The following is a 15,714-nucleotide window of genomic DNA, read 5'->3' on the forward strand; positions in this document are numbered from 1 at the left end:
AAAAGAGGTGTGTTTGAGGAAGAATACTGCTGAGAGATCAAGTAAAATGAGACAGGAGAGTGTCCTTTGGACTTAGTGATTGTGGGTGACTATAGGAAAAAGGCAGTTTCAGTGGAATGTGGAAACCAAGAAGTGGCTCGGAGCTTAAAGACTAGAAAGGGAGCGGGGCATGGGGACCGGCAGCTCTTTTAACTTCAGTTATGGAGAGGAGGAGAGGGAACAGGGTGGCAGCTGGAAGGGTAGGGTGAGGGGCAGAGGAAGGCTTGGGACTGATTAAACGCTGATGACAGGGGTCCAGTCAGGAGGGAGGGATTGATGTCAGACTGGATGGGACTGTGTCATACGGGGGGGGGGGGGGGGGGTTGGAAGCGGGGAATGAAGGGTGGAATCCGCGCTGGAAGGTTTGTCCGTTTGGCGGTGGAAAGTGCAAGAGGCTCCTCTCTTCTTGCTGAGGCAGCAGAGCAATCTGCTGAGATGGGAGTTCCTGGCGGGTGGCCTGGCGATCCGGCTGGGAGGAAAAGTTTAGGACAAAGTGACTACTGGTGAGTGGACGCCTGGATGTGGGCTGCAGCCGGGGGAGGGGCCACAGCGGGGACCGTGCATCGGCAGGAGAGCGAAGACCCGAGCCGAGGAAGAGGAGCCACGGAAGACCACGGGCGGCAGGCAGGGCCCGGAGGGGAACGCGGCTCAGTGCAGCTCCGAGAGGCGCCGAGCGGAGCCCCGCAGACCGGAACAGCCCCTCCCGACAGGAGGAGTCCCGACCGCCCTCACCGGCTCCTCTCCCCGCAGCGCCGCGCGGCCCCCGCCGAGCCTCCGCCACCCACGGCGCCAGGGGCGCAGGCCGAGCGCGGGCAGGGCCGCGCGCACGGCCGGGGGGGGCGCTCCGCGGCCTGAGCCCGCCCCCGGGGCCAGCAGGGGCCGCCTCTTCCCGCCGGGCCTCGCCGGGCCTCCGCGCCGGGAGCTCCGCTTCCTGCGCTCCCGCCGCCGCCGCCGCCGCCTTCGCCTTCGCCTTCGCCGCCGCGCCTGGCCCTGCGCCTCTTTCGCCGCCCGCCGCCTAGCGCCCGGCGGTCCGACATCCCCGGCGCGGCCGCCAATGAGCTGAAGAGGAGCGGGCTGCGGCGTGGGAGTGACGGCGGGCGCAGCCAATGGCCGCGAGGAGGGGGCGGGCCGAGGCGGGAGGGTGAGAGCGAGCGCCCCGCGCGTGGGGAGCCGCGGGCGGTGCGGGCGGCGCGCGGCGCGGGGGGGCGCGCGGCGGGGGGCGGGGGCGGGGGCGCGGCGCGGGCGGCCCCTCCCCTGCCCAGCTCCGGGCGGGCGCCGAGAGCGGCCGGAGTTCCCGCGCCCGGGAGGGAGACGCGGCCGCCGCTCGGGCTCCTTGCAGGTAACGCGCGGGGCGGCCCCTGCAGGGCCGAGCGGCCGAGCGTGCCGCGAGGCGAACGGAGTTGGGCGCGCCGTGGACGCGGGGTGCCCGCCGCCCGGCCCGGGCCCCGCGGCGGTGCTGCAGGGAGTTGGCCCCGGGACCTGGGCTGCGGCCGGGGTCACGGGGGACGCGGTGCGCCCGGGTGCGAGCTGCCCGCGGGGCGGTGGGCGCGGCGGGGGGGTGCGCGCTCCGCCCGCCCTCGCCCCGCGCCGCGGTCTCCGCCGCCACCCCCGCCTGCAGCGCGTCCCCGGAGCGGCCACCTGGCCGCGGGGCCCCGCGCCTGGCCGCCAGCTGGCCGCGGCGCGGGCGACGGCTGGGCACAGCCGGGCCTCTTGGCCGCCCGCCCCGGGTTAAAGGCGGCCCCCCGCGCTGGGGCCGAGCGGAGCGGCGGGAGAGCCGCGCGCCACCGGCCGGGTGCCCGGGGCCACCGGGCCGCCACTGCCCTGCGCGGGTTTGGAGTTTGGGGAAGCCGAGCAGGTGGCGCAGCCGCCGCCTCACCTGCGAACTCCGCGGGGCTTCTGGTCTTGTTGGTGTTTTGACTGTGGCTCTGTGTGTGTGTTTCTTTTCTTTCTTTTTTTTTTTTTTCAACCACACACAAAAGAAGGGAGGAGTTAGAAAAAAGATCAAGCCAGCGCGTTGTGAGTCATCATCCCACACTGTTATCTCTGGAAGAGCAGACGGACGCGCAGAATTCCTGGAGGAACAATCACCATAACGACTGGCTGGGTCCCTCTCGGTCCCCCTCCCGCCGGGCCCGGCCATGCCTGGCACACCCCAGAGGGACGTGGGGTAGAGTGATGCGCGCTGACTTAGCTGGGAAAATGGCTACAAGCTAGCAAGCTGGAAACTTTCTGGGACAGTGTAACCGTGGATGTCGAACCACACGCAGTCATTCTTGCTCTAGGCAGGCGCGGCTCCCGCCTGTTACTGAATTAAAAAGAAGAAAGGCTATCACAGGAGGAAGATACATTGAGTAGCATTTGTTTTTCCAGCTCTGCGTGGGGGAGGGCGGTGGAGATGACCAGCTCCCATACCTTGAGGGCCCCAAGAGAGCCCCAGCCAGCCCAAGTCTTCAGATGCTGGGTCAGAAATGATGGTGTTCCTTAACCTGATTTCCAGAAGCACTGTCTCATCTCAGCCTGGTAGAGGGCAGCTTGGCATGGATGGATTGTTACTGATGAGGTAGAAAGGTCGCCCGGAGGCCAGCAGGCCCTTCCATGCATGTGGAAGAATATTCTGTAGTAGTTGGCTGCTGCTTATAAGTCCAGGGTGAATCCTTGGGGTTTAGTCTCATCATTCCTATTTCCTGCCGTCCAAGGCAGCTGTGTCAGCTGTCACTGGGTCCCCAGGGTTCACAGCTCTGTGACATTTGTTTTGGGAGGTCGAGTCCTTGTATGAGATCTTTCTGACCATTGACGATTGATTCATTTGTTTCAACCTCCTGGCAATAGAGGCTTCATATTAGGAGTTTTGAGAAATCGAGACTAGAACCTTTTGCTTTGTTCCAAATTCAATTACACCTGGGGCCAGTTAAATTCGGAACAGTGGGAAATGAGCACAGGAGTCAGGGGTCAGAGCAGAGCAACCTTACTGGTAGGCAAGCTGGCTGCAGCACCACTTGGGACTGAGCTTGTGGCCTACATGAGGCCCCCTCCTTTTCACCCCATATGGTGAATTTACTGTCCAGCCACCCCCCAGAGCCAGGGCTTCCAGGCAGGACACCTGGAGGAGAGAAACGAGACAGTGCAGCTGGGGACCTATCAAGAGAAAATCAGAATGTGTGCCATCCCATTTCATGGCCTGCATAAACAACAGGTGGAGGGGCGGGTACACCTGTCTGTATCCTCTCACTCTGGTAGGGCTTCTTTTACTTGAGCACCAAGCCGTCTGGGATCATCACAGAACAAAGGCCGTTTCCTTTTGGGGGAAGTGAGGTTGGGACCAGGGTCACCATGATATACTGTGCAGTTTATGCAGGACATACAGACTCCAGCCAAGCACATAGTGCCCTGGACCCATCCAAAGAAGGGCACCTATTCTCAGTTATATCGGGACACTGGATGGGCTACTGCTGGCCTTGGTTGGTAAGCCCATCTACAGGAATGAAGAGTTGATGGCATCAGTGTTCCCAAGACAGGAGATCAGGAACCAGGCCCTGGGAACTAGTTTCTCCGAAATAGTAACAATAACAGGAATGAATTATTTCCGTACATTCTCTCTTCTAAGCCTATGACAACCTCCCAGAGTATGTAGTGGTACCCTGTTGGGCCTGTGAGAAACTGATCCTCAAGGTATCAAAGATAGCAAGTACAAGTCTGCTTGCCTCCAGAGCCTGAGTTCTTAACCCCTGGGCGACGCTCCGAGAACTTTGCATAGGTTCCTAACACACTATGGCTTTTATTGCATTGACTAATCTACAGTATTCTTTCAACCATCCCAGTGTATACGTTAATCATCATACCTTAAGTAAAAAGGGCATTTGTGAGTATTTACAGGGACAGCAGAGTAGTGAGAACCTCAGAGACTTGGGAAGAAGCTGCCATGAGGTGGCAGGAGCCCAGCAGAAAAGAATAAGCTGGAGGGTGAGGAATGGGGCAGACTCTAGGTTTGCTGATGTTCTTGCAATAGAAGAGGGGGAGATCATTCCAAGATTGCCTCAGCTGACCTGGGAGTGCTCCGGGAGTCCGGGCCTGGCCCACCAGGGCACTGCAGATCTTCGGGTCTATAGTCTGCCTTTCATATGTTTCGGCTGGTGCCTGACTACGAGAATGATTCACCTGTATTACAAGTCATCTGAAATGAAAAGTGGGGCAGGACAGTGACTTCAGGAGCGCAGATTATCTCTTGCTTCGGTATTCTTCCTGTATGGGTATTGGAACCTCACAACAGCCTTTTGTGAGATAATAATAATACTCAAATATTTGGGCCTAAAGCAGGTAACATCAAGACCAGCTCTGTGACCATGCATCAGCTCACAGTTCTATTGTGCACTTAAAACTGATGTGTTTTAGGGCACCTGCATGGCTCAAACCATTAAGCATTCAACTTGTGATCTCAGTTTAGGTCTTGATCTCAGGGTCATGAATTCAAGCCCCTCATTGGAGCTCAATGGCCAGCATGGAGCCCTACTTAAAAACAAAAACAAGCAAACAAAAAACATGTATTTTCCTTCACATTAATTTTCCAAATCCAAGAACACTTTCCCTCCATGTTAAGTCGTGGTATCTTTCTAACTACATAGTCTTTGTGATTTTTTTTTTCACATTTTTGTCTGTTTTGCTTTGTTTGTTTTTTTGTTTTTTTAGTAGCGATTTCTTTAGCTGAAATGCAGACACAGTAGTAGGGGCCTGCATGGTGACCTATATTGTATATGCAACTGTAAATTTGGATATTACCAATGGTTTAATCCTTTCAGTGGAAAAGAAAAAGGCAGCAGATAGTAAATGGACTATTTCCCTCCAGCATTTGCTGAGAGTGTGAGTTACATTAGGTGGAGAAGCTTTGAGGGACCTGCAGTGAGAGATGCAGAGCATTTCCTCTCTGGAATTGTAAATCTAGACCTCTTTCCAACACCCGGAAAGGGACAATGTTACTCGAGAATAACGTGTCCCATTGACTGTTGGATCTTTCTCCACATTTACTCAGATAAAAGCCTGTAGAAAAGATGCCTGTGACCTCAGATGGCCTATTTGACTGATTTCTTATTGATTGTGTTATCCGGGGTATTCCCTTGGAGGCCTGGAAACAAATACATCTAAACTGCCTTCCTAATCAATGACTCTGGGATTCTCTTCCATCTTAGCATTAAAGGACTGGGGGCCAGGTCCCTTTACGACACCAGATAATAAACCAAAACACTAAAGGGGATTTTAAGAAATAGTTCTTTTGCCTGTGCTTTTACCCTTCTTATAGAAAGTGTTTGTAATAATAGTTACCTCCCCTGAGCATTCATTAAAGCCAGACTAAAGTTCTAAGCACTTTAGGTGGGTATCTTGTTTAATGGCAACCACGTAAGGTAGAAGAATTATCTCCATTGTAGAGGCCAGGAGACTGAGGCCAGAGAGGTTAAGTAACTTGTCCAGAGTAACATAGGACTGGAACCTGAACAGTTTGAGCCAAACATGATTCTGGTAAACCCAGAGAAAGCACCTCTTGAGGGTGTAGTGAGGATAGGGACAGATAAAATGTGATTTGCAGGATAGTTTTATATTTGGGCAAATTCCAGAGCAGGAAGCTCTCAGGCAGATCTCACCACTGGAAAGTCCTTATGCTTTGCTGAGTGGCTCAGGAAGTGGACTTTGAAAGGGCAGGTGACACACATGAGGCCACAGAACTAATAAATGGCAAGGCGGAGAGACAAACTCTTCTGGCTTTAACATTTTGCCTGTTAGAAAAAGTTAAAAAATAAGAGTGTATTTTTAACTTGACTCTTTCACCAACAGTGAAGGTCATATCCTTACTTGGAATAGCTTCCCCTCTTCTCTGTTAGGATTCAGTTCAGCCCTTTCTGGACTAAGGTAAACCAGTCCTTCCTCTGTCTGTGTGTGAACCTCTCACCTGGCCATCGATCGTGTGCTGTGCCTCATCATCTGTGATAAAACTCTTCTCTCTCCCAGATCCTCATCTAACTGGAGTTCGTGTCTGAGTTGTAGAGAGACTGTCAGCTCTTTCAGAATCAGGACCATGTTTTGTACCCTAATACGTAGACCTACACCACATGCTAAGACCCAACAAGGAATATTTATTGATTACTCTTGATTGAATGAAGCAACATGGTGACTTTTTTTTTTTTTTAACTTTGGTGTAAACTAGTTCAAGGATTATAAAAACAGTTTGTCTTAAGGGATTGATATATATATACCAGATTCTCTGAAATTAATGTTTCTCAGGATAATCCTGTATCAGAAACCCAAAGGCTTCGGTTTGCTAGGTTGCCGTCATGCCCAGGGAGAATTTACATGTGTTGCGGGTGACTCTTCTGCCCATAGAAAACCACGACTTGAAGTTTGTAATGACCACATCCACGAACTTGCAGCATAGATGGCTGCTAGGTACACGTGTCCACTGCAGAAACATTCCTAACAGCGTGTTGATGACTGTCTGTGTCGTGTCACTTTTCCTGTAGATTTCTAACCAGCATAATGCTGGAGCGAGAGGCCGGCAGGCTGCAGTTTTCAAAATGACCGGGTTGGACGCCGATTTGGATCACATCATTCCATCTTCTGTCCTGCCCCCTTCCTGGGCTAAGTTAGTGGTGGGATTTGTTTCCCTCGTGTGTTTCGCCCGTAGCTACGATGGAGATTTTGTCTTTGATGACTCGGAAGCTATTATTAACAATAAGGTTCGTATCGGAACTCCTTTTTGGTAAACTTGTGTTAACCATTTGCCTGTCTCGTTAATAATCACAGTTTGTGTTGAATAATTCTGTGTTAAGCTTTGGTTAAGCATTCTAGATTTCCTACCTCTTTTAGGTCGCATCTCCTCAATTTGGGACCCCTTTAATTTATTATTGGAAGCAGGCTCTCCAGCCCCCTGCCTGACCTCAAGCTTTACCCTCACCATGTACCCTTTTCGAGGCTCCAGTCTACTCACGTGTCAGAGAGACTATTTCTCTCAGATTACAAGGCAAGGAAGGGTATTGCAAGGCATTGCAGACTAAGTATCTTAGGTTTTAGGACAAATTTCCAGAATCGTAGGCCACAGCTGTCCTCCCCCTCCCCACCCCTGCCCTGCCCCAATATGCATTTGCTGTAGCAATGGACCAGTCTAATGACCTACCAAGAGGTGCGTACTTAGCAGCAGGCAGTGAGTTGGCTGTGCTTCTTTGTCCTTTGGTGATAACATCAGGACAGCCTGCTGGTAGCTGCTGGAGAGTGAGGACTGTGTTGTCCTGGAAGCTGCAGTTCCTGCTCATTTCTTGTGTGGAGACTCAGATTTGCTGAGTTTGCAAAATCCCAGCCAGTTTTGCTCACCAGTGGGTGCTATATCGGTGCAGGATAAATGATACTGCTTTTCACTAGCTGGAGATAGAGAAGAATAATTAGGTTTGGAGGAAGGGAAGAACAAAATTTAAATGAGCTAAAAAAAAAAAATCGAAACAAGAAACTGGGAAGTAAGGAGAGCCAGAGGAGAGGAGGAGAAAGAATGCAGAAATGGCATAGATTAGAATTTTTATGATGACCCAGTTACTCAGCAGATAGAGTCTGTGTGTGCCTTAACCCAATGAAGAGAACCTGAAGGAATACATTAATCTCTCTAGTAGATGCAACTGTAGCAACTCTGCAACACTGTGGTTGAATGCTCTTAGCATTTCAAAATCATGGATTTTTCCCAAATAAGAAGAAAGTCATTTTCATATTGAAAATGTTGAGAAAACGTCTCTGCGACCAACATGTGTTCTGTGGGTGAGGGTGGGGGGAAGTAGGGGTGACTTGTGCAGGTGTTTTATTTGTAACATATTGTCTGTACCTGATTGCCTCTATTTTGATGACATAGACCACAGCCTCCTTGATGTTTGTTTTTAATCTGGGTTCTTCATGTGTAATATTTCTCAGATTCACCAGGCAGTGGCTGGGGTGTTTTGTTTCTTTTTTCAGCCATGCTTAAAATCAAAAGTAGTAAGTTTGTAGCTCCCAGCAACTGTGTCACATTCGTGGCTTGTGGCTGTTAGAGTTGGCTTTTGAAACAAAGACAGAAGCAGATGACTTAATTTTAAAGCCCATTCTTCATTTCGTTGAGGGTTTCTTAACCCTTCCACTTTTCCAAAGTGGAAGATAGATACAGTATTAACTTAGGATGTATGTTGAAGACCTTTGATGAACAAGGCAGGGGAAGGTGCACGCTCTGTTGTATGTGAGATGCCCTGGTATGCGGCTATAATTCTTCCTTCTGTGTGGGGTAAGGCAGATGAAGCCATTTTGTGGCTCTGCTGCACATTGTCTTGGCAGTGTTTTCTAGAGCATCACACTGTGCCCCTTTGTTAACTTCTTAGCCTTCCTTTTTTCCTTTCCTGTTTAATGAAAGGCTCTGCTCTGTTCGTTGGCACTGTGCCCACCATAATGTGAAACAGGCTGTTCCTGGGTTTTATTGGTGTTAAAGACTGTTTTCCAGATGCTTCCTTGTAGGGCTGAGTTGCCTTTTTTCATTGAGATGGTGATTTTCTTTGAGACAGTGGAGTTAGCAGGAATTTCAGACACACGTCTTTTCCATAAATCATTAGGAGGAAAATTGACCTTTCTTCCTGTAGTGCGCCCTGCTGTGTGTAGGCTACACCTAATCAAATATTTAGAGCTTCGTTGGTGTTCATTTTCTACTCAAACGGAGGGAAAGAGCCTACGCCCAGCTCCTGCACAAGTGAACAGGTACTTCTGGGAGAATGCAAAAGAAGATGGACTTCCAGTTTTATAACCGAGCAAGCCAAATTAGTGGGTAGTTTCCAAGATCTTCCTGAAATGTCAAACTGACTCGTAGAAGAGGGGACAGTATGCTCCAGGGTGGTGAAACCGGTATGCAACAGAAGTGAAATTCACCATCAAAGTGGGTATGGGGTGGTCAGCTTTGCCTCTGTCACCCATTCCCAACCTTGCCCTTTGAACCCATGAGCACTGAAGTCATAAATACTTACTGAACTCCACCATGTGCCATAGACACTGGGTGCTCTCCTGGGCCAGCCATGATCTGACATTCCTGCTTGAGGCTTTCCCCGACTTGGCTGGTCAAAGCTGCAGAGACTGCCTGGGTTGGGTGCAGACTTGGGCGCAGGCTCTCCTCTCAGGTGCACCCACCTGTTGGAGTCAGGAGCTAGCCACACAAAGAGGACAGGGCCTGGAAGTGGCTGGGCAGCCTTAGCAAGGTGTCTGGCGGTGTGATTTGTGGGTGTGCATTTGGCCACAGAGCCCCAAATCTGGGAGCCCACCTGGGAATGGAGAGCCTTGCCATCTTCCCTAATGCATTTCTTTTGTGCTTGTTAATCAGAGTTGATTTTAGTTCCTGCAATGAAGACTCTTGATTGATACACTGTATGTGCTTAGCATGTCATAATTGCTAGTCCCTGAAATATTCCTGTTTAGTTATGCTTTAAAGAGAGAATTGATATTCACTTGTGTCACTTACTCTGTAGTGCCTTATCTGCCTCTCTTCTTGTTAGATACAGTTTAAGCCATCTAGTGTTACGTTTATTTTTTAAGATTTTATTTACATATTTATTTTAAAGAGCAAGTGCACATTACTGAGGGAGGAACAGAGGGAGAGAGACAAGCAGACTCTGCGCTGAGCACAGAGGCCGACACAGGGCTCGATCTGACAACCCTGAGATCATGACCTGAGCGAAAATGAAGAATCAGACACTTAGCCAACTGAGCCACCCAAGCGCCCCTGTATTATGATTAAATGTTTTTTTAAAAGGTGCATTTTTGGGGGCACCTGGGTGGCTCAGTGGTTGAGCATCTGCCTTTGGCTCAGGTCGTGATCCTGGGTCTTGGGATCGAGTCCCACATCGGGCTCTCCACGGGGAGCCTGCTTCTCTCTCTGCCTGTGTCTCTGTCTCTGTGTGTGTGTCTTGCATGAGTAAATAAATAAAACCTTTTAAAAATACAAAAAGTAAATTAAAAGATAGATTTTTAAGCATCTGTAGTATAGGACGAAATTAAATGACCTTAATAGAAAGATAAGTATAGTTTTTTTAATATTTAGTACTTTTTTATCTTTAAAAATTATGTAGAAGTTGGTTTTTTCATCAATTTTCTGTTTAGCTCATGATATAAAATAAACATATGCTTCTCCACTCATGTTTTAACCGGGATATTATAGGGAAATTAACTTATGTATTGAATATGAAAAAGCTATATGATCCATTAGTTCATTCAACATGGATTAAGCACCTTCTGTATACTGTATACTCCCCAGCCACAGAAGTGACCTGGTTCTCCTTGACCCTCAGCTGTGGGGCAGACAGATGGTAGTTAGAGATGATAAACCACCAGTGTGCCAGCTGCTGTGAGGCTGGGTGCGAGATGCCCTATGACCCATAGAAGGGGAATTGCATCAGCTGAGGAAGGTCACAGCTCACTGGTTGGGATATGAATGGTGGGATGCGCTGGGCTGTGAAGAGCTGAGGGATAACTGGTGGACACCTATGTGTGCAAAGCCTTTGGGGTAGTTGGCAGCAGGTGCTGAGTGGGTAGGACAAAGATCAGGGTCTGAGTGAGAGGAGAGGTGCAGGTAGAGCTCGGCAGGAGCCAGAGCACCCTGTGGCCTGTGACGTCCACATCAGGATGTAGGCTTTGTCCTGGGGGAGGAATGGAGCTATCACAGTGTTTTAAGCAGGGTAGGGTGGGTGCCCAAATCTGTATTTTGGAGAGGTCAACCTGGAGAACATGTCACAGGGCATAGTGGACCCGCTGGGAGGCCTGGCTGTATCCTAGATGAGAGATGATGGTGGCCTGGCCCAGGACTAATCGGAGAGGTGGAGCCTAGGGCAATGAGCAGCTCCAAGGAAGAGCTCAGGGTGAGGGCTTAGACACGAGATGAGGGTGAAGTCCTGACTCCTTTGTCCAGAATGCCCTCTGTTGTGTTCCTGCAGGACCTCCGAGCAGACACCCCCCTTGGGGACCTCTGGCATCATGACTTCTGGGGCAGTAGGCTAAGCAGCAACACCAGCCACAAGTCCTATCGCCCTCTGACTGTCCTGACTTTCAGGTAAGATATGATAGTGTGGGCTGCATGCGATGCTGTACCAGGTTCTGTGTGATAAGGCTCCCAGTGTGGGGTAGTCAAGCCAGTGGATCCTAGGGAAGAATAAACCACTTATTCATATGGGTCTCTAAAAAGTATGTGCCAATTCCAACTGCTAGGAATAGGTCACAGGAAGATGGAGAGAATGTGCATGAGGAAACACGACTCCAGGGCTGGCTCTGCCAGTACAGATACTAGAAGTGGAAGGATACAGAGAAGATGAGCATTGGCCCCTTGCAAAGATGACACACAAGTTAGTGAAATGTTCCATATTTTGCACATTTCTTGGAGGTTGGACCTTTGTTGGTGTTAACCAGAGAAACAGTGTGAGTCAAGGCAACATGTGGCATCTAATGAAATTGTGAGGTTTTTTCCATTACAAAAATAAGGTAAAAATCTTCCTAGTGTTACCAAGCCAATAGGCAAAAAAACAAAATAAAGCTAAAAAGACCTCTCACTCACCTCCCCATTTGCATTAAGTAGATTTATTCACCTCACCAAAATTCCCATTCATAGCTATATCTCAGGTGCATTAAACACTTGTGTACAATCTCTCAGAAGCACAGAAATGATGAATTAGAACTGGTGGTAATTGAGAAGCAGTCAGAAATAAGAATCCATGACAGTGAGAATGTTTGTTGGATGGAAGGCTGATGGATGAACTATCAAGGAATGCTTCCTGTCTTTTGGATAAGCAAGTCACATGACTGTCTTAAATTTGGGTCCCTGTGGGGTAGCCAGGAGGAATGTGGGCTATGTTATATCATCTTGGCATGCAGTCTTGCCTTTTTAGCACTTAAAAATTTGTCCAGCTCTCCTCTTGCTTTTCCTCTCCACATATTATCTGCCTCACTCCTCTGACATGCTCTTCTCTTCCATTTTTGCCATCTGCACTTAATTATGCTCTTACCCTTTCTTCAACCTTCCAAGCTTGATAGACATTATTCATCTTGATGTCACTTTCACCAGAACTTTCTCTTCCCCCTTTCATGCTATTACTCACCAACCTTTTCCTCCAGGTGGTTTGTATTTTACTGTGCATGCTTCTGTGCATCTGGTATGAACAAACACCTTTCACTTATAGGATTAACTACTATTTATCTGGAGGCTTCCACCCCATGAGTTTCCATGTGATCAACATCCTACTTCACGGTGGCATCTCTGTCCTCATGGTGGATGTCTTCTCTGTGCTGTTTGGTGGCCTGCAGTACACCAGTAAAGGGCGGAGGTTGAACCTGGCCCCCAGATCGTCTCTGCTGGCCGCTCTGCTATTCGCCGTGCATCCGGTACACACCGAGTGTGTAAGTAGCATCTGTCCGCGGCATCCGTGCTCGTGTGAGGACAAGGAGCCTTTCATCTGTCGGCTCATTCCCTAAAACAGGCTCCCCTTGAAGAGCCTTATTGCAGTACCAAGTGTACGGTGCTACCCCCTGCCAGACACCTGAGCCACTTATTTGTAGATCCCACAGGTCTCTCTTAGGAAAAATGCAAGAGTCCCAAGATGGGCAAAGACCTTATAATACTGATACGATGTGATATCTGGTCACGCAGACATCATGTTTCCCTTGCGTGACCACACCATAAAGGGTAAATCGTGAATATCGCCAGGTTTGGAAGTCTAAAGGCCAGAAGAGAGGAGCTTATCTTCAGCAAAGGGTCCAATGCAATTTTTTTTTACCTCCACTGAGAGCAGTCTGGGGGCAGAACTTAAATTCTGGTGTCTGAGGCCCATGCTGGGGAGATGCCGGCACTGGGAAGGTGTGGTTTCCACACGATGCTAGGGACTGGTCTGGAGCTCTCCCACCTTCCTTCTCTTCTTCTCTGCTGCCTGGATGGTTCTCCTTCCCTTGAAATACTCTGCCCAGGTGGCCCAGCTGACGTGGCAGCTCCTGACAGGGCCCTCACCTGCTGTCCTGCGGGCCACACCTTTATTCCATTGAGTTGCCACTGAATGTATTTGGTACAAACTGTGTTGGGATTTAACCATATGTGTGGGGATTTCAAGAACCACCCTATTCCCCTGCCACCATGGAACCCTTTAAAAATGAAAGTCTGCATATTTGCTGAGGTAAAAGATGTGATTTTAGCCATTTGTTCTGTGAGCTTGAAGCACCTGGTATAAAATATTACATGTTTCTTATTACTTATCCACAACAGATTTTTTTGCATTTCATGTGTGTTTAAATCCCCACATTTAACCAAATGTATTGAGCATCTTGAAGTGAGTTTCACTATATTGAACCGAATTCCTGCCTTTAGAATCTGCCTTTGTTAGACTCTATTCTCAGTATTAAGAGGATTGTAGAGTTGTTATCACAACCTTCTCTTAGTATCTTATCACTATAAAGCTTTTAAAAAAAAATTCTCATAATGTTTTACTTTAACAAATTCAGAGGACTGACAATCTGGAAACTGTTACAAAAGATTTGTTATAGACTATTTATATATAACTGTGACCAAATTAGAATTTGCTTCCATGTGAGTTCTCATTATGGCTTAAATGTTCGTTGGGACCCAGAAATAGTGTATGCGTTAATCAGAAATAGGGGAATTTCTGGCAAAAGTACTGATTTACAGTTTAATTTAGTGTGATCTTAAAGCAAAATGGAATATTTGAATTATTAACCAAAGAAATTTTCCAAAATTCTGAATTTAAATGTTGAGAAGTTAGTTTATAGAAAAGTTTCAAGTGCTAACAAGTATAGCTAGATACATACACACACACACACACACACACACACACACACCCATGCCCCAGTAAATGCCATCTGGGATCATATTAATCCTAAAATTCTACATTTGAAGTATTTAAAAAGAAGCCAAGGAAGGTCTAGCTATAGGAGAAAAGAAATATTTGAGAAAAATCTCTTCATCTCCCTCAACCTCCATTCCGTCAAAGTCCTTCAAACTCAAATTGTAAGAAAAAATTATGGGTCATTGAAAATCAGCATTCTTTTTCTGAGATTTTATTTATTTGAAAGAAAGAGAGAGAGAGAGAGAGCACCAGCAGTGGGGAGAGGGCAAGAGAGAGCAGACTCCCCGCTGAGTGGGGAGCCAACACAGGATCCAGGATCCTGATCTGAGCCAAAGTCAGACGCTTAACTGACCGAGCCACCCAAGTACCCCAAAATTAGCATTCTTAAATAATTTGTATGTTCATCTTTCATTGTTCTGGCAAATAGGGAGTATTCAGTTTCCTCCTATCTACACCCCCTCGTTATACCCCACTCTACATTTAACCCAGCTTTAAAAATAAGCCAGAAGCAGGACCCAAGGAGTTAGGAGGAAGGAAAGCCCTTTGAAGCCCCCAGTACAGTGCTGGGGAAGCAGCCCTGGGCTATGGACTCCAGATGAAGACCTGTGTGACAGCCCTTGGCACAGTGCCCCCAAACTGACCAGCGAGCTAGGATGAGGTCTGGGGGTTGGGGAGTTTTTGTGCTTCTGATTACATTTGTGAAGAGAAAGCACTGGCAATGTGGGTCCCTCCAGGTTTTAGTAATATAAATTTCTTTGTATTAGCATTTATGTGTTTGTGTCTTTATACTTTCTTGATATTAGCATTGAGGATGTTTTTGTCTGCTGCAAATAAGAATCTGAATTTCCCAGTCTTACAGGGTGACTAGCCATCCACTTTGCCCATTATTAAGGGGGTTCTGGGACGTGGGACTTTCCATTTCAAAACTGGGACAGTCCCAGGCAAACCCCAGGGTGAGTTCATCACCCTACAGTTTTCCCACCTCCCAGGCCCTGATTGGTAATGAATAATTTTTTAAAGATTTATTTATTTATTTATTTGTTTATTTATTTATTTATTTATGATAGACATAGAGAGAGAGAGAGAGAGAGAGGCAGAGACACAGGAGGAGGGAGAAGCAGGCTCCATGTCAGGAGCCCGATGTGGGATTTGATCCCGGGACTCCAGGATCGTGCCCTGGGCCAAAGGCAGGCGCTAAACCGCTGAGCCACCCAGGGATCCCCGGTAATGAATAATTTTAATGAGTGTTATTTGCTCTTCAACTGACAGGAATGTCTCTCGTTTTCAAGGATACCACTCCAAATCACTCTGGGGTGTTTGTAGGCCTATAAGGCCAGTCATTATGGGAGGGAGTTGAGCTAAGGGAGATGGTTGTCGAACCCCTCATCTGTGGCTGTCAGGATGGAGGCCCCAGCAAACACCAGTGCCACCATAGGGTTTCCTTTTCCTCAGAGTATTGGTGAGGATTTCAAGTATTGCCTGGATTTGGTATTAAAGAGGGAAACTCGGGCTTCTGTAGGAATTCTGTCTGTACAAACCCCAAACCCAAAGTTCAATACTCAGGCATTAGGGGGCAGCATTCCCCCCTTCCCTTCCTCTAGTTCCTTCTTACAAACCCATGTACATTGTTCCCAGTGGGGAAACAACATGACCCGCTCTGTGGATTTGAGGGAATTGCAAACCCTGATATGAGTGTTTCGGGTTATCTCTGTAGGGGTGGAAACATTTCCCTCTCTTCCCTCCTAGGTTTCCCGTCTGGCCTAATGATTACATTGGCCTAAGACAGATTAACGAGAGAAAAACAAATTTG

The 15,714-nt window shown here is 48.5% G+C and overlaps 1 protein-coding gene and 1 non-coding gene across 7 annotated transcripts in view; both read left to right on the forward strand.

Annotated features, from left to right (window-relative positions):
• The first annotated feature begins 430 nt into the window (after positions 1-430).
• The window catches only part of TMTC4 (transmembrane O-mannosyltransferase targeting cadherins 4), a 64,949-nt gene continuing 49,665 nt past the window's right edge, over positions 431-15,714 (forward strand). For 2 of the 6 annotated variants that reach the window (XM_041731223.1, XM_041731224.1), the window contains exons 1-4: positions 1,221-1,378; positions 6,543-6,758; positions 10,998-11,113; positions 12,234-12,450. In XM_041731223.1, coding sequence (XP_041587157.1) covers positions 6,597-6,758; positions 10,998-11,113; positions 12,234-12,450 — 495 coding nt within the window. In that variant the 5' untranslated portion in view covers positions 1,221-1,378; positions 6,543-6,596. Of the gene's footprint in view, positions 543-1,081; positions 1,181-1,220; positions 1,379-2,018; positions 6,759-10,997; positions 11,114-12,233; positions 12,451-15,714 lie in introns of those variants that run through there. The other 4 variants (XM_041731221.1, XM_041731222.1, XM_041731220.1 and 1 more) reach the window with 4 other exon arrangements.
• On the forward strand, positions 11,322-11,426 carry LOC121477222. The gene has a single exon (XR_005984150.1). It is a non-coding gene; the product is annotated as a U6 spliceosomal RNA (small nuclear RNA).

The sequence above is a fragment of the Vulpes lagopus genome, chromosome 16, assembly GCF_018345385.1.
Source record: "Vulpes lagopus strain Blue_001 chromosome 16, ASM1834538v1, whole genome shotgun sequence".
NCBI lineage: Eukaryota > Metazoa > Chordata > Mammalia > Carnivora > Canidae > Vulpes > Vulpes lagopus.